The sequence below is a fragment of the Streptopelia decaocto genome (genome assembly GCF_964273445.1).
Source record: "Streptopelia decaocto genome assembly, chromosome: 17".
NCBI classification, from domain to species: Eukaryota; Metazoa; Chordata; class Aves; order Columbiformes; family Columbidae; genus Streptopelia; species Streptopelia decaocto.
The window spans coordinates 7,862,901-7,884,810 of record NC_138672.1 but is presented as its reverse complement, the minus strand read 5'-3'; the positions used below and the strand labels follow the sequence as shown (position 1 = coordinate 7,884,810).

The following is a 21,910-nucleotide window of genomic DNA, read 5'->3' as shown; positions in this document are numbered from 1 at the left end:
GTTGGCTGACCCAGATAAAACCATGGCAGCTCTGCAGTTACTGGTACAATCACATTTTGGTTGTTTTGCAGGAGTGGGAACACTTGGTGGGCTCGCTTGCAGGCTGATGAGCTTGAGGTAATATCCAAAACAGAAGTGTAGTCACGGGCACAGAAAGTTGTATCTCATTATAGCTTATTTTCCTTTTGCATACACCTAAGCTAACCAGATGTGTGCTAAAGTCCCAGTTATTTAATAAGAAATCTTTCAGTCTGGTTACCTAGTACAAGCGGTCATGAGATGTGTGTTCCTGTGAGGAACTTGGTCATCTCAGCACCTTGTGAAGTCCACTGTGGGTCACAGCCCAACCTGCCTGGAAGCAGGAGCAGCCAGAGCTCCCTGGCCTGGGCTTTTTACCAAATCAGAGGCTTTTTGAGGTCCTGCCAAGCTTGTCTAACCAGAAAGGGCTGTAGCACTGATCCTGGTTTCCTTAAACGCTGCTGTGAGGTGTTTGCTCCTTGAGCCGCATCTCACTTGCTAACGAGCGCACAAGAACGACGGTGATTTGGTTCTTTTGCTTAAGGATTTCGATGTGGACTGCTATGCCCAGAGACGGCTGTCGGGTGGAAGCCACTCCTACGGGGGGGAATCTCCTCGCCTCTCGCCCTGCAGCAGCATCGGCAAACTCAGCAAGTCTGACGAGCAGCTCTCGTCTCTGGACCGCGACAGCGGGCAGTGCTCCCGCAACACAAGCTGTGAAACCCTGGGTAAGCGGGAGCTGTCGTAGCTGTGATGCAGAAGTAAATGGATTGTACTTGCAACTGTCATCTTGTCGTTGCTGCAGGCAGTTCTGTGCAGAATTGTATTCTGTCGGATAGGAAAAAGCCCAGGGGAATGTGTTTCCCTGGCTGTAGATGATTGTGTTCAAACTCCATTCAGCTCTCAAGTGGAATGTTTTCTTGGTTTCAACCTTGTCTGCTGACATTGATACGAAATGACAGTCCTGATAGACTAAAGCGCTGTTGTTTCTACGTACTAGGAAAGAAAATAAAAAATTTAAATGTGAAACATATATGATCTCTGCAATGATCTAGGTAGAGTTTTTGTTACTTGTTTGCTAGTGTAAAGAAATAATTACAAGAGTTTTATTAAGACTGGACTACAGGTCTAGCAAGACGGTCCCTGCTGCAAGGAAGTACTACTCTGATTAAATGAACTGATAAATTAACTGATGGGATGGGAGGGGCAGAACTGAGAAGGGCTAAACAGTAAAAGAGAGAAACTAATGCATCATTCTGCTGTCCCCTCTGTTTAACCAGATCAATCAGATCACTATGACCCAGACTATGAGTTCCTGCAGCAGGACCTCTCCAACGCTGACCAGATACCTCAGCAGGTGCCCGGTATCCTCAGCCCGTTGCCAGAGTCCTTGGGTGAGTCTGGCTCCCCTTTCCACGGACACGCTTTCCAGCTCCCGCAGGGCAGCTCTCCTCCGCTGGAATTCTGCAGCCTCTCGGGAGCGGCGCCACCAACAGAGACTCCTCCAGCTTTACCGGAGAAGAAGAGGAGGAGCGCAGCCTCTCAGACCTCGGAGAACTCGGGCTGCAGGGTGTCCTACGAGAGGCACCCTTCCCAATACGACAACATCTCGGAGGATGACCTGCAGAACGCAGCGTCTGTCCCGTCAGTACCTTTCACGCCGTTTGCTGCTGTTTTGCCATTCCAGCAAGGAAACTCTTCAGCACCGGTCGAATTCATTGCTGACTTTGCTGCTCCAGATTCTAACAGTGACCCAGAGAAGCCACCACCTCTGCCAGAGAAGAAGAACAAACACAGTAAGCAAGTTCTTGTCTTTTTGTTTTACTTTTATCTTGCCCCTGCGGTTGTTGTACTTCTGATAACCACTCAGTAATGGTGACCCCAAGGTAATGCCCTTGCCTATGTGAGGCAAAACCAGTTAGTGGGTGTCAAAGGCATGGGAGGTTCAGTGCTTTTGGGGTCAACGAGTGACTCCTGGAGCCACGAATGATCCAGGCCTGGGGAGCAGCATCACACAGCATCTTCATTACTATAGTGAGACGATATTACTGTCTGTTTACCTGAGTGTGAATCTTTGAGGCTCTTTGCAGATCTACTTTGCAGATCTTCCTGGTTTATCCTTCTTTTTCATGTCCATTCCTTCCCTCCGCGCCCATTTTATGAATGTTTTCCCACTGTAGAAGAAATTGGGTACTCTCCAAGAGCTCAGAGAAAGGGCTGCTTTTCCGTCCAAAACCAAGCATTGCCAGATCAGTTATTTGGCAACGGGAACACAGTCACCCGTGGCTGCGCGAGACAACACGATTAACCCAGCGTCCAGTACCGATGTTTTGTGACAGGATCTCATTTCCTTTGGATGCCTAAGAATTTCCCACATCGTTAAAACGAGCAGCCTCTAAACATGAAGGCTGGCCGGCCCAGCCAGGCTCCTGGCGCACCAGTCCTGACCGCGACTCAGGCTCACAACCTTATTCTGATTTCCTTAATGTTCATGGCTGAAAACAAGTGAAACCTGCCAAAAAAGCAGCCATACTGATCTGCCAAGGAAGGCTGTGGACAACACAGGGAGATCCAGCAGATGTTTAGTTTAGCAGTCACTGGCTTGCTTTGCAGTTGTGTGTTGCATGAGGAGGCAACATATACAAGATCTGGATCAGCAGCGTTACGTTGTATGGCTGGTAGCCCAAGCAAAGAGCTGATTCTAAAGTGCCAGGTTGGTCTTCTGATTAATTTCTGCAGTTTAGAATCCTTTCACTGAGAGTAAGGTGGACGTGAGATCAGTGTATTGTGCACAGGTATTCTGTCCATTTCTGTGATAATCTGCTGTGCTGGTCACTCTTTTTAAAAAGTGTGCCGGCTAAAAGCATTTTCCATTATCCCTGAGTGACCAGTCCACATTTGTAACCTGGGATTTTAATCAAATCACAGGGTTTGACCCATCTGAAAGCGAGTGTCCCCATATGTAGGAAATCACTTCTACCTCCCTCTGGTAAGCAAGCAGGTAAAAGATACTGAAAGCAGCTAAAAAGAAGCTGCATTTGTAGAAACCAGAAAGGAAATAAATGCTGGCACAGGGCAGGGCTGTTTGTTATGGCTTGGGCTGTTCAAAATAGTGCTGCCAGTGCCAGCTGCAAGGGGAGGTGACCCAGAGCATCCTCACTGGGGGATCAGGTCCTTGTGGGCTCCGCATGTTGGAAACCAGGGCCGGGTGCAGGTGGTTTTACCCCGTGCAGGCTGGATGGACGCAGGGAGATGCACCTCTGCACACGTAGGCAGCGTTATCGGGGAGACGCCTGCCTGAATCTTGGGTAAGAGGCAATTTGACAGTTGAAAGGGAGACCTGAGCTGTTTGCTTTTCTCTTTAAGCCCCATGTCTTTGTTTTGTGTTATCCTATGAGACATCAAAGATTTACTTAAAAACAATTTTAAAAGCTATCTTCTCCATTATTGCCGGTGCACACTTTTAACCTCAATACCAAGGCCTTGTTTGTGAATTTTCTTTGATGTTAGAATAGAGTTAATTGTCGTCTGTCATCTGGCACTATCAGAAGCTCTTGGGCTATTGACCAGATTGCATTGTTTGGAAAGGCAGAAGCTGTTATCTAATGTGTTGTCAGCTCTGATGGTTTGATAAAGCATCCTTGCTGTAAAGCTTGTAGGAGAATTTGAGCTGATACCTGGCTGCTGCGGACTTTTTAATTGCATTCATGTGACACTGAGAACTTGTTTTGGATTATCTTTACTCCACAGTGTATCACACCACAGATCTGTGGTTGTTAGTTTTACTTTTATTTTCAACATTAAAAGGGCAGTAAAACATTACTCAGAATGTATAGTAGCACCCAGGATTTTTTTGCCTGGGGGCTGATACATGTAGATATTCTTGTGTAATCACATAGGTGAGGCGGTGCTGCTTCCACAACCCCAACAAACTCCTGGGATCCAAAGGAGATGTACGGATTTATTAAAAAGATCTAGAGCTCTCGGAGATGGGACTTGGTTGTAGACCTTTTGCTGTGGGTTATCCATTGGTAGTTGGCAGGAAATGCTGCAGTAGAGACTTTGGTGGTCCTTTTATTGATAATAGACAGCAAATCCTGCTTGAGTTACCCATGTGTTTTGCTGTGAGCTGTGCCAAGAGGGACCTCCAAGAGTTGAGTTTGTATAATTTAAACAGAGGAGTGATAAGCCCTTTAGTCTGGCATGAATTATTGTTATTTCACTGTGCTGTAAAAGTACATGTTGCTGTGCTAAGGGCGAATTACTCCAGATTTCTGCTTGAGCACCAGCATCGTGCTCCTGCTGTACTAGACACAGATCTGGAGCAGCTTCTGCCATGAAGAGCCCAGAGTCAGAAGTAACAAGATCCTTCCCCTAAACAGCTTGCAAACTAGAAGCGAGGCACTTATTCATGTTCCCCTCCGTGTCAGTGGGAACAAAATGCAGGTGGGTGCCCTGTAACAGTGGGTGTTGGACTGCGGAGCCGTGCTGGGGCAGTCTGGGTTTAGCCAGCGGATAACGCGAGCTCTGAAAAACTGCTCTCCTCCCAGGGATGACAGCAGAGACCTTGACTTCTCCAGTGAGCTGATGTGCGGCGTAGCTTAAGAATTTCCATTATTTTGACTCTTGCTCATGCACACAAGTCTGTTGGGCTTTTTTGGGGGTGGTTGTAACACAGGCTGACACAGCGCCAGGAGTTGGGCTGGACCTTCGGCGAGTCCTCCTCGTCCTCACTTATAGTACACAGATGCCTTATTGCTGCTCATCTGCTAAAATTCCTCGCAGCTTCCAGGACCAGCAGCTACTCGATGAGCTGCCTCGGTGCTGGTGTGCTCCGAGCAATACCTGTGACTTCTGTTGGTGTGCGACAGAAATCCCCAAGCAGCTTTAGCTCCTCCAGAAATGGCAGCCAAGGCACTGTGAGCAGATTGCTGGGAGGGTGTTCCTAGCCCCGGTCTGAGATTTTTTCATTATTATTATTATTATTATTATTATTATTATTATTATTATTTAAAATACTTTCTGTCTGCGTTCAGGACTGACGTAAGCTGGGCATGGCGCTGTGATGGGAGAGGTTTCTCTCTCACGCCTCCCTTCTCTCCCGAGGTTCTGCCTTGAGCCTCTCGCTCACTGTGGAGGCTGCAGCCCCATCCCTCCCTCTGCAGAGCCGCTGCAGGGCGTGCAGCCCCAGCCGAGCTGCTGATGTCATTTCCCATCTGCTTTTTAAATGTCAAATACCACAGCAGAGAGGGGAAGGGATGGAGGGAGAGAGGAGAGAGAAGACCCTTTGCAAACAGCAGCCTCAGGAGTGGTCCTGCTCCCTTACTCTCGTTGAAACTTGGCAATTCTAATGATGCCCATTTTAATTTGCGCTCTGCGGTCTCTGCTCCTGAACCAGGTTGGTATTTCACCATCCCAGTCGTTCTTCACTTCACCTAAAAACAGAGAAGAAGACAAAGTAGAAGCAAAGACACGCTCACCCACCCTGGACTAGTTGTGACAAGCACGGCAGCGGATGGGATGCATTAGCCTCATAAAGAGCCGAGATAAAGGAGCTCTTCATTATTCCCTTGCAGATTGAGTTAAGGCTCTCAACAGCATTTAGGCTTATTACCTTGGGTTATGGTAATTTAATTTTACGCAAGTGTCTAATGCGATACCCTTTTCGCCAACACTTCCCGAGCTGTAGTGTCGCACAGACGCCTGAACCCAGGAACTCACAGCAATGGATCCCGTGTTGTCTTTGGATGCAGACATTCAGTGAGGCACTGTTTTAGTAGGTAACTCCACACCAAGGATTGATCTGAATTTAGCAATGTCAGCTGCATTATACGAGGACTGCCAAGCCTGACTTCTTGGCTTTTGTCCTACTCAGTTGATGAGCTCTCAGAATGTGTTTTTTCCCTCAAGCTCTTGTCCTCTATGCTTCTCCAAGGAGTCTTGATCTTTAGTTCACTTCTGCTACTAAAGAAATGTCTTTCATAACCCTTCTTGGATCTTATCCCCTGAAGTTATTGTATGATACTGAGGCATTTTTCAGGGCACAGGTATTAATAGTTGACCTTAGTCAAGTGAATCACTGGTATTTGAAAACGGTATTTTGGCAGTTCTGTATTTTCTACGCGGACTCCTTCACCGTGATTTCAAATAAATATTGCCAAATAAATAGTGCTTCTTTCCACTGTTAGGCTGAAATTCACGTGCATGAGCAAATTTGATCGTGGCTTTACCACAAGTGCCCACGCCAGCAGACGAAGGGGCACAAACACCAACACATGCGGGTGCAGTTTGGATCCTCTGTTGCAGTCCCTGCAAAAAGAAGAAGGAGGGAGGGAGAGCAGCGAGTCACAGGATGGGGAGAGCAGGTGTTACCGCTCGGGATTGAAATCCATCAGCCAAGGTTTCCTGCGCTCTAGTTGCCACCATCTATTTTTTTTTCTCCTCTTTATTCTATTTTTTTGGAGGAGGAACATCATTCTGTGGGAAGGGGCAGCTGTATTAGCTCCATTTCTAAATGTAGTTTAAAATATTAGAGGAAATCTGGAAAAAAGGTGCAAAAAACAGGTGCAAACTGACTCGCGGCTGCATCCTGTTTGATACAGGCTGGCCCGTGGATCTGCCCTGGCAGGTGAACAGAGGGCTTTGCCTTGCAGCTCCTGTGGAAACCGGCTTCCCGATGTGTAAATACTGTATCTTGGTCCTTGAATTTATAGCTTCCACTAGAGCCGTCCATTTGCTTCAGCTGCACAACCTGAAATGCCAGTAGAAGCCAAGTAATTGCCACCTAATGACTAGATTTACAAAAACAGGCAACTGCTTTAATGGGAAAAAGGGAGGAATGATCACTGAATATCTTGCACATGACAACATATTTACAAAAAGGCCTTGGTTCGTCCATTTGTGACACTTACATACATCTGTTGCTCCTGTGCTCAGGTATATAGAAGAGAGTTCTTTATTTTACGTTTATTAACTATAGAGTTCCGATCCTTAATAATTCTGGGGTTTTGCAGTAGTCTTTCTATGACTCTGGGTGTCATTTTCCCCTTCTAAAATACACTAAAATAATGCATTAGTAACTCATCCTCTGTCAGAGCTGCATAGGCAGACATGGGTGGTTTTTTTCATAGGTTTTGATACTGTACAGATGGAAAGGTCCTCTAAATGAGATTTGATCCCATTTAATATTTCCATTGAACCGGATCTCAGAGGTGCTTTTGAATCAGTTGGATGCAATAATTGAGATTCTGAGATGCTTTTAAAAAGGAATAGGAGCAAAGGGTGTTGGATTTGAGCTAAGGAGGTAGGAAAGCATGGTCAGGGGCACTTCCAAAAGATGAAATCTCTTGTGCCAGCATTGGCAGTGACATGTAAATAGCTGAAGGAGATGTACACCCCGTCTCACAGGTAAATGTTCCCTGATAACAGTTTGATCAGCTTGCTAGAGTGGAGAAGGGCTGTAAGTCTGTTGAAGAAATCTTACTGACTACAGGTATGAGACTTATAGGCACAAACATTATTATAGATTTATTGTCAAGGTTGCGTCTTTGTGCAAGATGATTTGTGGCTCCTGGAAAGCAGACGGGAGTTACTCTGTTTCTTCTGGTGACTTCGGGCATTAGCTGTTGAATATTCCCAGAATTGCCATGGGTTACGTGTGGTTTGGGAGCACAGCGCGTTGCCTCGTGGCTCCCAGCCTGCAGCAAAGCCCAGCTGACCATGGCATGGCCTTATTCTGATTTTATTTTCGGAATAAGCACCCTGCCTGCTTGTTGCAGCTGCAGCGTGTGGACCAGCAGCAGTGACGTGACCTTTGTTTTGCAGTGATGGCATACATGCAGTTTGTGGAAGACTACTCAGAGCCGCAGCCGTCCATGTTCTACCAGACCCCTCAGAACGAGCACATCTACCAGCAGAAGAACAAGCACCTCATGGAAGTCTATGGGTTCAACGACTCCTTTATCAGCTTAGACCCTTCTCAAGATCTGGCACCTCCTCCTGCTCTCCCACCGAAGCAGCGGCAGCTGGTGAGTGACGTCCATGCACAGTGTCCCCTGGCAGGACACACAGACCCCCCAGGAGCAGCTTTGTTCTTGCTGCTGCTGTTGCCGACAGGCTGCGGTGGTGGGAGGATGTCTCGGTGGTGCTACCACATCATGCTCCTTGTCATCTTGTTAACGTGTTTTTAGGCGTTTTTGCATCATCTGCTTTGAGCTTCTGTGCTCCTGTTTGACCCCACGTTCAGACTATTCCCCATAAGCTCCCAAAGTCCTAAAATGCCCTAAAAATGAAATGTTAGTCTTCCACATGGCACAGCTGAATCTGTGCCAGACTGCAGGCTTGTGTAACAACTGCCTTGAAGATTTTGACATGCTGGGCAGCACGATGTTCAGGAGATTGCTGCACTCTTGTTCCCAATGCTGTTTTGAAACTCTTGTCAAGGATGCCACTAATAATGACCATTTAAACATAATAATTGCTTTTATGGCTCGGTCTTCGCCAGAGCCACAGAACGCTGGTATAGCCATTATTGAACTCCTGCATGTTTTCTCCACATTAATCCCCTTGTGTGATTCAGGATTTTACCTGGTTTTCAGTATTCTGCTTCTTCGCCCAGACTCCAGCCTGCATGGAGCTGGGATTTTGTCCTGTTTCTTTTTAAGAGTTTTCCCTTTCTCTCTCTTTTTTTTGACTCCAACCTTAGGGTGTTTGTTGATATTAATTATCTGACTTGCTCTATTAAAAAAAAAGCTGACTTAGCTAACTTAAATTGGCCATGGCTTTAACAAAACAGGAGGAAATGTGGGAACAGAGCCATGGTCTTACCATCATGAGGGCAACTTGCAATATTTCCTCATGCTATCTGTGCTAAAGTTTGACTGTCCCAGCGTGTTGCTTTTTAATCAAATGGGAAAAGCAACCAAGAACTCTTAATTTTGGGATTTGCCTTAGTACATTCCTGCGATGCAGGTAGGAGTTGTAAAAAGATAAGTAACATTTCTGGCTGAGCTAAACTGAGTATTACGCATTCTTGCTCTGTGGGGATGAGACCTTGCGCACCCGTGTCCCATCTGCTTTGCAGGGACACTGAAGAGTCTACAAGACTCAGATCACTCTCTGAAGGATCCAGTTCTCCAGAGTCTGCGGTCCCTTTGTCAGTGTGATCCTTGCACTGTCACTTGTCCCTTGCCCAACCTCCTCCTCCTAGAGCGGCTACACTGCAGTAATGGTTTCCAGTGATGACATGATCTACACAGCCACGAGAGATGGTGTGGAAAGCACAGATTTGCTGTAGCAATTGTGCAGAAGGGAAATTCTGCTCCTTTTCTGAATTTCTCAGCTGAAGCAAAGCGTTTCTTTGCTGCCCTTTAATCATTGTCCAGGCAGCCAAGTTGTCACTGGTTTGCCTGCCAGGCAATTCTTGCAGCCTTGCAAGCTATTACCGTCAAGGTGTTGCTTGCAGTTCCCCTGAAGCAAAGGTTTCTTCACGTGCAGCCTCCCACCCCTGCCTTCATCTCTCTGTTGGGAAAGTGGTGCAAGCAGACAATGGCTTATCAAAAAATAATTGTAAAAGCCACCAGACTCTTGTTTCTGCCTCTGTTTCCGTGAGAGTTTCTGCAACAGCAAATCAGATGGGCATCAGCTGCTCTAGCAGTGGGGAAGTTTTGCTGGATGGACTCCTCTATAAAGTAACAATTAGGAAGTCCTTTCTTCTGAGCTTCAGATGTTATCTGGGGAGCGTTGTATGTGATACTCAATAAGTCAGAGCTGAGAAAGCCTAGATATACCTTCGCCTCCCTCACGCTCCCCACTATACTGGAATTTAGGAGAAATTCCTTAATAGTATTTGTTACTTACAGTGTAATATCTCCCTCTTGCGCAAATGATACATAATTTTGGATTGGGCTGAAAAATGACTGGGCATCACTGTTATCCAGTGTCTCAGCAGTACCAGTGAGGGGCCATAGATCACACTGGAGAGACCAAGCTCCCAGTCTGCAGGTTGCCCCAAAAATGAGTAGTCTGCAAGAGTCGGCTGCCTGACAGCCAGAAGGAAGAGCCAGTTCTTCCTTTGGGCATCTGCCCCCCACGCCATGGGGAAAAAAGGGCAGCGAGGAGCAGCTCGTCTGTCCCCACAGCAGCTCCCATGGGTGAGCTGGAAGGGGGAGGCGGGAGTTTATTTTTAAGGGATTTGTGAAACAAAGAAGATTTGAACTGTGATTTTCATCATGCCTCTTGAGCGCAAGAGAGGCATATTGGTGTGTCTGGCTCTGATGAACTGCATGAATAGCTGTTTGTTTAGCAAGCCATTATATGCATTGTTTTACAGTTAGCGTTTCTTACCCTTTATTCATTGCCTTTTCTGTGCTCTCTTTCTTTGTGTCTTCTGTCTCTTGCTTTCTTCCCCCTCCTCAGCAGGCCTCCTATGCTGCCTCTTCTTTCTCTCCTGTCTCCTACTGTGTCCAGCAAACTAAAGTGCCCTTCACCCCCGAGGACAGCGGTGCCGCTCAGGGCCTCACTATGTCAGTCTCTAACTCCTTTCTCAACCGGCACAGCTCCTTTCCTGTGCACTCGGTGAGTTGCTCTCCGCACTTTAACACGTGTGTGTGTGTATTCGTGTCGCCGTATTTTGCTTGTGTGCAAATTCTGCGCTTAAAGGTCTCGGTTGCAGCTAAAGGTGAAAGTTCTTTTAAGGGTTTTGATCTCATGTAGACAATCAGGTGAGAAAAACTGTAAATGCTACTAAATGAAGCACAAGGGGAGAAGTGGTTTTCATTACATCATATACACATCGGGATTGACATTTATGGCAAGGGGCTGACAAAGGAGAGCACGGTCCTTCGACCTTCATGGTCCCCAGGCTGCACTTTGGAGCTGCAAAGTCTTTTTTGTTCAGTTGAATATTGTCAGCGATGTGGATGAGTCGATTAAAGGCTGCTGGGTGAGTCTGGCCTTTGGAGAAATAACAAAATGCCACCCCCAAAATACAAGGATTTAGTCAAACATATGGAGCAGTGGCTGTAGCTCCTTAATGTTTTTTTTCTAGAAAATGGTCTCCAGCAGATCTTTCGTCTCATTTTTGCTTTTCTGCTTCCCTTCACGTCTCCACAGTCCAGACAAGCTCAGGAGCTTGTACAGTTTGCTGAGGAATGAGCCGGGTTTTCTGTCCTGCAGCACTTGTGAGCAGTCAGAAGAGACAACGGCGGGAGGAGCTGAGAATTATTCAAGTCAAAATAAGAATAATCGTAGAGCACTGCTTAAATCTGTGATCAGCGGCTTAAATTAAATGGTAGCAATAACAAAGTGTTAACGTAATGAAATTAAAGCTAACCGTGGGATTCCAACAGCTCATTAGTATAGGGCTCATTTGCACGTAAAACTGTGTGGTTATGCTCTGATTGCTGTGTGATGACAACTGAGAATAGGCTATTTTTTAACAGTCACCCGGATGGTTTAGTAAATTAGACTTCTTCTGGAGAAGAAATTATCAGACAAGACTTGAGGAAATTCAGAAGTGTTCAATTAGTTTAATATTCAGTGTTTGAAAACAGGATCCTCCCCCTGCGCCACCGCTAGCTTCCCATTTCAACGCTTACTCATTCTCCAAAAATCAGCGATTATCGTTGGTCCAAAGGAGGAAGTATTCAAGTATTTTACAAGGAGTCCTACTTCCCAAGCAATGGATTAAACTGTGGCTTCCACTTGTGCGACAGAGAGCAGTATCGTGGTTTTGCTGCCTAGATGAAGAGGCTGAGGTGTTGAAAAGTTCGTGCTTGCAGAAGTTTGTGGTAAACAGCTTTAAAACTTGAAGGAATGCAAAAGTTCTGAATTGTGCAGCTGGTTTGGTTGATAGTGATCCGTGCAAGCAAAACACGGAACTGTAAAACTAGGTAAACACACTTGGTTTAATTGAGACGCTATAAAGACGATGCAATACTGTTCTAAAAATATGTGGACGCTTTCGTTTTAAAAACGTCCTGGTTGGATGAAATGATTACTACCTGCTTAATTGTTCTGACCTGTTCTTGTCTTGCTTTGGACCACATTATTATGAAAATATTATTTTACAAAATGTTAAAACTGCGTTAAAAATCCATACTCATTTGTGCAAGCATTTGGTGAGGGCAAGATAAATGGCTGGAGCATGGGGAACAATGAGAACAATTAGACGGTGCACTGTCAAACACACAAAGGAAACAAGCCGAATTAAAAACGGTGATTTTTCCATAAATGCCTTTGAATTATGATAATCTCATAGTTACTCATGACTCTAGCTGGTCTGTTTTTTCACAGGCAAAAATGAGATTTTCCCTATGACAGCGTCTCTTTGTCTGCGAGCTGCAAAATACCAATGCTCTTACGTGCATCATAGCTGACCCACGTCATACCGTAACCGTGGTTTATCCCGTTCTCCCTGTCCCTAACAAGACAGGGATGTGAAACAGCTGTGGGGGTTTGGATCGCTCCCAGGGTGACACCCTGTGTTTCGGCACTAAGAAGGACCAGAACCCCTCTTGTGAGGGGCTGGAACGAGTGTGCGGTTTCAGGAGAGGGATGACACTTTAAGCACATCGCTCTGCTCCTCTTATTCTCATCTTCATTGTTTTCCTCTCTCACCAGAGAAAGGCCACTCAAGCGAGCACTGCAGTGAACAATAAACCCATTGAAAAATGAACATTAGCTTTCCACAGGCCCCAGTTAATGCTCAGGAGAGCGCACCTTCCCCATACCAGCCAGCTGAGGAGTTGGCCAACTGTGGACCCAAAAATGAGTGGTGATTATCAAATTTATTAAAATATGTCTCCTACATTAATCATTATCCATTCCAGGAAGCAAAAACCCCTTCAGATCATAACCAGGAAGTCAGAGCTGATAAAGGAACTGACTGTCCATGGGCCCAACGTGGGCGATGCCTCGCAGGTTGGCCCAGTGTAGCCAATTTTCAGAAAGTGCCCAGTGCTTTTTCCTTCCCTGGAGACTGGCAGGAGCCGATCCCAGAGGGATCCCTGAGCTGTACCCATCTGCTCCTGTGCAGGCAGCAAAGCCGAGCCTAAACCGTGTCTGACATGTCAGCCGCTTGGCTCTGTGCTCCAGGTGAAGGACTAGTGCCTTACTACTGATTTACAGGGCTTAAAAAGACCATTTGGAGATAGTGTTTTGAAGCAAAAAGGGAAGGGGGCTGTTCAGAACATCTTTTCTCTTTCCATTTTTAATGTATAAATTTCTTTTCTAGAACTCTGACATTTTCCTTTCCAATCAGACGCTGCTGCAGTCCCGAAACCAGCACAACTCTATAAACCCACTAATCGCTCTTTTCCCTTCTTTGCAGGAAATTCTGTCAGAGGTAATAGCTTTTACTGGATAGAGGCAGATCTTGAGCAACTGGATCAAACCTCATCGGGTTTGGCAAGTTGAGCTTGTTTTTTACCAGCTCTGATTCGTGTCTCTGTTCCAACAAGGCTCGTGTGTTTAGTGTGGGCTGATATTTTAAGGAATTGCAGCATCATATTCCCCATCCTATGCACAGTTAAGCCATTAAATCCCACATCGGTGGGACAACTGGATTGTACTGTCAAGAGTCATTTTAGGGATTTGCGTGTCTTTTGAATGTACGGGAAAGGAAAGATGCCATAAGAAATCATCCTCCTCGGTAATGGTTGGCAGCAGTTTTTCTCTAGACAATCACCTCCCTCCTTCCTTCTTGCAGAGAGATACTTGTCTTATGGTTTATTAACTCCTTGTGCTGTTTGACTGATACAAGGAACGCAGTTGTTTCTCCAAGACATGTACATACCATTAGTGGAAATTTGGCTGCATTCTGCACTATGGAGAAATAACTTGCCTTTCTCAAAACGTTGTTTTTTTTCTTATTTTTTCTCTTTAATTAAGAAACATTTCCAGTAGTTTTCCAGCAGCCAAATTGGTGGTTGGATTCCAGCAGAAGGCGCAAGTGATTTCCTTATGAAAGCTCCAGTTCAGCGCTTCTGTTTTCACTTGTTCCCACCATTCTTGAGCAAGTTGAGCAAGCACACAGAAAATTCGCAGCAACTGTTTCTCTTTCTTGTGTGTGTGCTAATATGTGTTCAGGAAAAGAAGGGTCAGATAAGCGTTTAAAGATGCGCAAAAGGCAGACATGTGCTTCGCATGTTTTCCCTTCCTCACTCCAGTTGGCGTAATTCACTTCCAGTGCGAGCAGAGACCAGTTTTCAGCACAGACTGAGCTGCTTTGATTCGTATCGTGGTCCAATGGTGGGAGCTGCGGTCAAACCAGGACTGAGAAATCATAGTTTGTGAGTTCATTTCTCTCCTAATCAGGATTTGGCTCCATAGTTTGGAGCAGAAGGAAAGGAAAATAAAAGATATGCATCCACTTAACCGGTTACCGGGGTCTAGGTATTGTTTTGCCTTTCCTGTTCAGCGTTTCTTCTGCGTTTGTGTTGGTTTCCACTGCCCATGGCTTGGCTGGACGGTGGTATTAATAGTGCCATTGCATGCTGGCAACACTGAATCCTCCTGAAAACCACTTCCTCCAGTGGTTTATACATTTTTCTTGCAGTTGGAGCACCACTTGTCTCTGTGTAGGTCTCTCTAAATGGTCCCCTCTTGACTTCATAGGTCATGGGCCACATTTTGGGGTGACTGATTGTTTTGTAGTCTTGTCTTTGTCTCCAGGCTCTGCCTTTTAAAGGGCTGCTTGGTGTGTTGTTGTGGTGTTGTCTACAAGCCAAACAAGAGTTAATGTCGTAGGTGTGATCAGATTGAATTCTCCTGGTATTTTTAAAGAGAGAGATGCGTGATAGCGTGGTTAATTAATCTCGTAAATGTTTTCTTCCCCCCGCCCTGTATTTTTTTTTGTTGCAAAGGTGTACAAGAAACCCTCCCACTTAAGGAGAGGTTTGGATTTTGTGTTTTCTAGTGCAGAAGCCAGGAGAGCCTTTCCCAAGGGAACAGCAAGCCCCATCTATCCATCTGCCAATGCTGACCAGCGCTTAAAAACACAGGAGGTCAACTGTGCAGCCAGGTCAGAGCCCTTGCTGAGAAACACTCAGGCGTGAGGAGCTGCTGCCTTTCCTGTGGCCGATCTGTTGGCAGCTTGTGTTTCCAGCCATTCATTGCAGGAGCGTTTCCTTCCTCATTAGCAAAAGTACCTGGAAGCCCAGCATTGTGTCATGGGATAGGAAGTCTTTTCCAGTACTTGTCTGTGCAATTATACCCGGAGGGTGTAGCGGCTTTGTGCAACACCCAGTATTTTGTGAACATAGTTCTCTACTGTTAGAATTTGGGCATCCAGTTCTGGCACGTTGCCCACGTCGCTCTCTTAATAGCGCTAGCAGAGGAGATCTAAAAGATTGATCCTTTCCTCTGATAGCTTCATGTTTTGGAAGTCTGATGCTCTATCTGATCTGGGAGTGTCTGGCAGGATCGCAGATTAATTTGGCAGAAGGCCGCAGGGTAACTGAGAAGGCTCTGCTTAAAAGGTAAAGACTGTGTCTGCTGAAGCTGCAGATGCTCTGACAGCCATATAATTGAATTCAACTTTGAATTTAGGAAGGCGACTGCTGTTACTCGTGACTAGTGACTCCCTGTCTCCCTGTTACTCGTGGTCAGCCATGCCTAGTGAATGGAGAGAAGCACTACTCTTGAAACAAGTTTTCTATGAGAGTGCTTATCTCCTGCCATCTAATCCAAATAAATGGTTGTAATGTCATTGACCTTTGGGACATCCTGTAACACCGCTGGCTAACGATGGAAAGCTGTTCTAAAATATTGACCGTTGCAAAAAATCAAAGGCGGCAAATTGAAAACGTGGAAAGACGCCATCTCTGGAAGACCTTTTTGTGTCAGGGTGTGCGGTAAACATTCAGGTCCAGGAACTTCAGCTTCCTGCGGTTCCCAGGAGACAAGATTGCTCCAAGCTCAAAACACACTTTGTGGAAGAACTTCCCAAGTGGCAAATAGGGTTGTTTTTTTTAAATCCACTTTACTGGTGAGAGGAGAGGGATCTCTCTCTTGTCGCCGTGTTGGCCATTTGCCATCGTAGCTCAGGATCGCTTGTGCTGGGAGACCATCTCCTGGTCCTGTGGTGGGAGCCTGGCAGCTTGGCTGGGGTTTGAACAGGAAGGCCCCTCTTCTCAAAGGGCCCGGTTGCACCCTGCTTTCTGCCTTTCCCAGAGGTTATTTTGAAGTACTTCACTTAAAGCCGTGGAGTAGGAGGTTGTGTCAGTTCAGCCATTACTGAGACCGTACTGACCCTGCAGGGAAACTCTGAGAAGCAGATTAAAACACGCACTGATTTGTTTCCGAGAAAAATCTGTTGCCTGTGATCTCACAGCAGCAGGATTAGGGAAGAATGAGCTTTCCCTGTGACAGTTCTGTTGAATGGACTGTCCCCTCCCAAAGAAAAGAAAAGCCTTTTAAAGGATGACAGGGCTTCCAAGAGATGTACAACACCCAAAGCCCTGGAAGCTGTCGCCACAATTCCTGCTGCAGCTGCTGGCTGGGTGGGACTGGGGAGCGCAGGAATGGGTGCCATATGGACATCATCTCCACCGCAGGGTGTTTTTTTCCCTTTTAAAAGTATGCTTCATTCTTGGCTCTTGTCCCAGCACGGCTGCATAGTTGGAATTCCAGAGCTGCTTGCAGGCTCCGGAGGAAGGAGGGGGCTCCCTGGCTCACTTGCTACAAGATGCAACGTTACAATGAGATTGGAAGTCGAGAGCAGCTTGGTTAATTAATGCCAGCACACCAAAGACTTCTCTACACTGTTCCCTTTGTTAACAGCATGCTGAGAGCGTGTCTGCGTCGTTAAATGATTGTTCTTGGATCTCATAATGAAGATGAATGCATTTTCCTGGGTACCTGGGCCTTAAACTGTCATTTTCAACACATCTAATGCCAAGATATTGTGTTGAAAAGTGTATTGGTGAGGCCGAGGAGAAATTAATATATAGATTTTCAGTAGTAACGTATCTGCATTCAAACTTTTCAAATTGATGCGATGTTCTGCTATATTTAGGTCCAAATTGCCTTTGAATTGGGATTAATGTCTCTGAAACTATGCGAGGCTGGAGCTGTGCAGATGTCCCTGCCCCAGAAGCAGTAATTCATCCCCCCGAGCTGCCGGCCGAGCCTGCGGGCGCTGTACCAGGCAGCATTGAGCCTCCCGGCCGGCGTTTGCCCTGAACTAACCCTGCCAGCACCATCGCACAGCACGAGAGCATCCCAGGGCGCTGCCTGTCCCCGAGTGACTCGATTGAGGACAGCGATTCCCTTTCACTCCTGCCCTGCGTGAGCTCCGCTGCGGCTTTGCAAAAGCTTGGCTTTTTCTACGGGTTCGGCAGGTCAGAGACAAAACCCCTGGGGACTCCTCGGTGGAAGATGTCCATCAACTACAAAGCGAGGGACGGCGGTCTCGTGTGGGCGCAGGAAGCTCAGCTCCAGGGGAGCTGGCACGCAGGTCCCGTTTGAGCAGATTGTTTCCTTTCCTGGGGATCTCATCGTCGGACCAGCAGTTTGTTGAGTTCCTTCACTAGCGATAGTTCTCCATTTGCTTTGCTCCTGTTCTTTTTCTGGGGATCTATCCTGGGACTTGGGGCGATAGTTGGTGTATTTAGCGCCAGTGAGATCATGAAATACCAGGGAGACGGGGCAGGAATAATGAATCTGCTGAGCCAAGATGATGTCATGAGCCTGGCGTCTTACGAGGGATTTAGCGTTTTGTGCCGTGCAAGTGAAAATGAATAAATGCAGAGCATTTATCCAGGCAGAAAGTAAATACAGAGATTAGACTTGTCATTGTTACTGAGGCAGCACCAAAAGCCGACAGTGTCCCCAGAGCCGGGGCTGCTTGTCCGGAAAGAAACGGGCAGGAAGGGAGAGGAGCCGGCCCTGGAGCCAGTCTCCTCTTAGCCACGGGCATGGGCTAGGGATTTGCATTTTAATGATTTTTTTCAGTGGTGTTTTAAGGTCTCTTTCCAAAGCATCTCCCTCTACTTGCCTGTATTACGACCTGCAACATGTTTTGGGCCCCAAATTCACCCAGAGCGTTGCCGGACTCCAGGCTCGGCGCAGGGCGAGCACTCAAGGATTGAAGTGGTAGAAGGTAAAGTCCAGCCCTTGACCTCTACATTTCCTTTCCTTTGTAGTGGAAAAGCTGTTTTGCTCAAGCTCCTGGCCCGAGGTTGTTCTCAGTTTAGATTTTTAAGCTTACCTTGCCTAGGTATAAAACACACCGCTGCCCGAGTGGCTGCTGCCGCTGCTCAGGTGACAGACTGAGCTTTGCTTTTCATCACCCGCTCGTCTCTCCTGAGACAACGTAGCCTGAATTCTCCAATTTGTGCCTTTGTTTCCCCTTCTCCTTTTTACATCACAGCGGTGTCGCTTTTCAGCTGGGTTTAAGCAAGTCGTGTCTGTGCTTTCTGAGAGCTCTGTGATGCACCGTCAGTGCTGCAGGTCTCTCCAATGAGCAACCGCCACAGCTTCATTTCAGTGTGTTTTTTTAGATTGTGATTCTTCCTTCAGCCGACTTGACTATGACACAGATCTCGCTAGAGGTCGAGCTCTACAGGCTTTAACATAAACTCCTCTCCAGCAGGTTTAGCATTATTGTATTTTTTTTAATGGGTGTCAGCTTTGCTTTAGACTTACCATGATGGCAAATCTTACTAGCACCAGATGTTAAAAGACAGAGGGTTGCTCTTGTTTTTCTTGGCACAACATATTCCCGCTGCAGCCTGTTTAATATTATCTGAACAGTAATCTGATGATTAGGAGAGATCGTGAAATAAAGCTTTACGTAGATGATCGCTTTTTATCTCTTCAGCTGACTCTTCGAGGCACAGCATTAAAGGATCGGTCTGATAAGGAATTCATCGCTCCTGAGGGCAATTACCGTTTTTGCTCCCTATGTTTCACAAATGGGAAGGAGTAGCAGTGTAATCTCCTTTATCCTTCAGTGGAACTTTGAAGACAGTATCCAGCCACTCCTCCCTGGGAGCTGTGTGTTCTGGAACAGTCTTGACACAGTAGCTGTTAAATTACAGGGCTGGAGCAAACGGCATCTTAAATTTGGATCCTGTGGAAAATCCCAGAAAAGCAATAAGCACTCGGAGTACTTTTCTCTATCTAGATATTTCCAGCATGCTCACAGCCGTGGTTTCTGTATGCGTTTGCATCCTTTCGTCTGCTCAAATGATTGCTAGGGTCACTGTCATGAGAATTACTGAGATGTCCAGGCTTTCCCCTGCCTCAAAAGGGCTGGATACCTGCAGGAAAACACCCTGGTACCTGTTTTCCCTCTGTTTGTGCAAAAACGTGCCTCTGCGTGAAAAAAACAGCTGACGTGTCCCAGGTAGCAATTCCTGCTCCAGCGCATGGGCGATTGAATTGTGCTGCCTCCGGCCGAGAGGTGCCCGTGTTAGCAATGCCTTGTGCTGTCACTGCTGCCAATCTAATGACTTTTTCTTTTGTCTGTCTCTTTCCTTTCCCCGTCTTCCTTGTTTTTTTGTGTCGTCCATCTCTGCATCCTGCAGTACAAATCCGTGTTTAGGTCCTACTCCCAGGACTTTGTGCCTCACAACCAAGTCTCCGTACCTCCTTTCCTCTCTTCTGCCTCCTCCTCCTGCACCACCCCACCTTTTCCGCCCGTCCATCCATCCCAGAGCCCCGACCTGGCGGTGCCCGCCGCAGCCAGCCAGTCACCCAGCACTGCGGACGTGCCAAACTCCTCTTCTCAGGAGAGCAGCTTTAACGGGAATGCTCCTGTCTGCCTTCCTTCTGAAACCTCTCTCACTGATTCTCTCCAGACACCTTCGGTGAGACTATCCAAAGAGATAATGCACCTTAATGCAAGGCTGGGTTTATTTGTTGTTTTTTTAAATAAAATGTCTCATATTAATACATGCTTAATGTGATCTAGTCTGGTTTACAAACGTGTGAACTGCAGGGAGGTAATTTCATATAAAAATGGTGGCTAGAAGGAACGAGCGACCTCAGCAGGTTTGAGAAAAAGTTAGCACATATGCAGGAAACATAAAATGTCAAATGCTGGTGAAGGGGAGAGAAGTTGCTGTAGCTTCCTGCAATTGTAATACGAAGCTGAGGAAGGTAAAGAAGGCTCCTAAGCGGTGGGTTCAGTCCAGCTCTGTCTCTGTGTAAACCTGTTGCTCTCTCCAGGCTCCTGCTCACCCCACTTTTCCAGCAGCCCTGGCTGTGCTCTTGCTGGCCGTGCACGTCCGTGCAAAGCATCGCGTGTTGGCAAAGTTAGACTGACGCCGTTCCCAACACTGATATGGAACTACCGGTTTAAGGTCCCAGATCAGTTTTGCAGATCACTGGGCAGGTTCCTGCACAACAGCTGCTTTTCCAAACGCCTCGCTTACAGGGCAGTTCCTCCTTTGTTTGCTGCAAAGCCTCAAGTCGATGGCATTAGAGCTGTCAGCACAGTGCATGGTAGTGCTGCTTCTTCACAAAGTTTGAAAGAGGGATGCAGATTGATCAGATTTTTGTGCTTTGGACCGACCTTGCTGTGGCATCTTCCTTGCACTGGGTCCTTGTTATGGCCCAGAAGCCCTCGAGTTCGGTTCAGCCTGGCATGGTGGCTCTAGTCGGTGCTTGTAGCATAGTGTGGGAGATGTATTTGACGCCCTCTGGGCTGCAGGGCTGATCTGCACTTAGCGGCAGGACCACAGCGTGGGTAGGACAGGCACTTGTGTGTCCAGCTCTGAATTCTCAGCTTCCATCACCTCGAAATCTGCACATGCAAGTGGCACCTTCGCAACGTAGAGTCCATGGCAGCTCTTGCAAAGCAGCGCCTGCTGCTGTCCTGCTGCAGCTCACGGCCTTTGGGATGGTCCTGAAGCACCAGAAAATAATTGCACCTGGGAAGGTACAGCCTCAGTGGCCGGTGTTGGCCGCTGAGCCGGAGGAAGGGCTCCCATTAGGGGACAGCAGCCACCAAGGCTTCTCCTCCCAGCCCATGGGCACGTTCACTAACATCAAGCACTCGTGGGGGGCACCATCACATATTTCCTTTCATCCTGTCTCCCCCAGAGTGAAAACGCCAGTGAGGAGGCTGGTGAGGGTGAATACGTCAATCTGTATTCCTCTGGCCAGAGCAACGGGGAACTCCCTCGCTCTGAAGGAGTAAGTAACCCGGCCAGGGCCGCACGCCGGGACGGGGCTGCCTGGTGCATGCTGAGCTCACACCGGGGCTGCGCGCTCGGCACCGGCCCCTCCGCACACCCCGAGCTCCGCGTCCCCCCACTGCCCCGGCTCCCCGGCTGCTGGTCCCGCTGCTTGCCCGCTCGTGGCTGCAGGCTTGGCTGGCTCCCGGCCCACAGGGCGAGCAGGGGACGCTCTCGGGCCACCCTGAGCCCCAGCGGGAGGCAGGGACGGCTTCTGCTTCGCTGTCTGTTTGGAGCTGCTTGTGTGACGTTCCCCTCCACGAAACTGCACCCTGACCAGCACCGCGTCTGTTCTTATCACTGCTTTGTCTTCCCTATTTTAATACAGAAAGCCTTGCACTCTAAATTATTATTTTCCTTCATCGTTTGGATACAAAGTAAGTGATTGATTCAGCATTGTAATCGCACGCTGTTTCTTCCTTTCCTCAAGCATCGTATCTTAGATATTTCCTAGAGGAGACAGGGCGTTTTCCATTGCAGGGAGGTACCGTCTTCCTGTTGGGTCATAGGAAAGCGTGCAGAGGTCTGTGGCGATCTTTTTGCCTGCCCTTGTGTTGGAAGGCACATCTCCTACAGGATGTGTCCAAGACCTTTATCCGTGCTGGCGTTCAATACGCCAGGAGATAGCGCTCCCATCACTTCCCTTCAACAGACACATCTGGGCAGGTCCGTCCTTTTGGACAGCTGCGAGCTGGTTCTCAACTTTG

The 21,910-nt window shown here is 47.3% G+C and overlaps 1 protein-coding gene across 1 annotated transcript in view; it reads left to right on the top strand.

The window, feature by feature from the left end:
• Positions 1–21,910, top strand: part of RAPGEF1 (Rap guanine nucleotide exchange factor 1) — a 71,603-nt gene that overhangs the window by 35,390 nt on the left and 14,303 nt on the right. The window contains exons 8-13 of the mRNA XM_082068083.1: positions 563–746; positions 1,299–1,814; positions 7,843–8,045; positions 10,435–10,593; positions 19,551–19,832; positions 21,070–21,162. Of these exons, the coding sequence (XP_081924209.1) occupies positions 563–746; positions 1,299–1,814; positions 7,843–8,045; positions 10,435–10,593; positions 19,551–19,832; positions 21,070–21,162 (1,437 nt within the window). The remainder of the gene's footprint in view (positions 1–562; positions 747–1,298; positions 1,815–7,842; positions 8,046–10,434; positions 10,594–19,550; positions 19,833–21,069; positions 21,163–21,910) is intronic.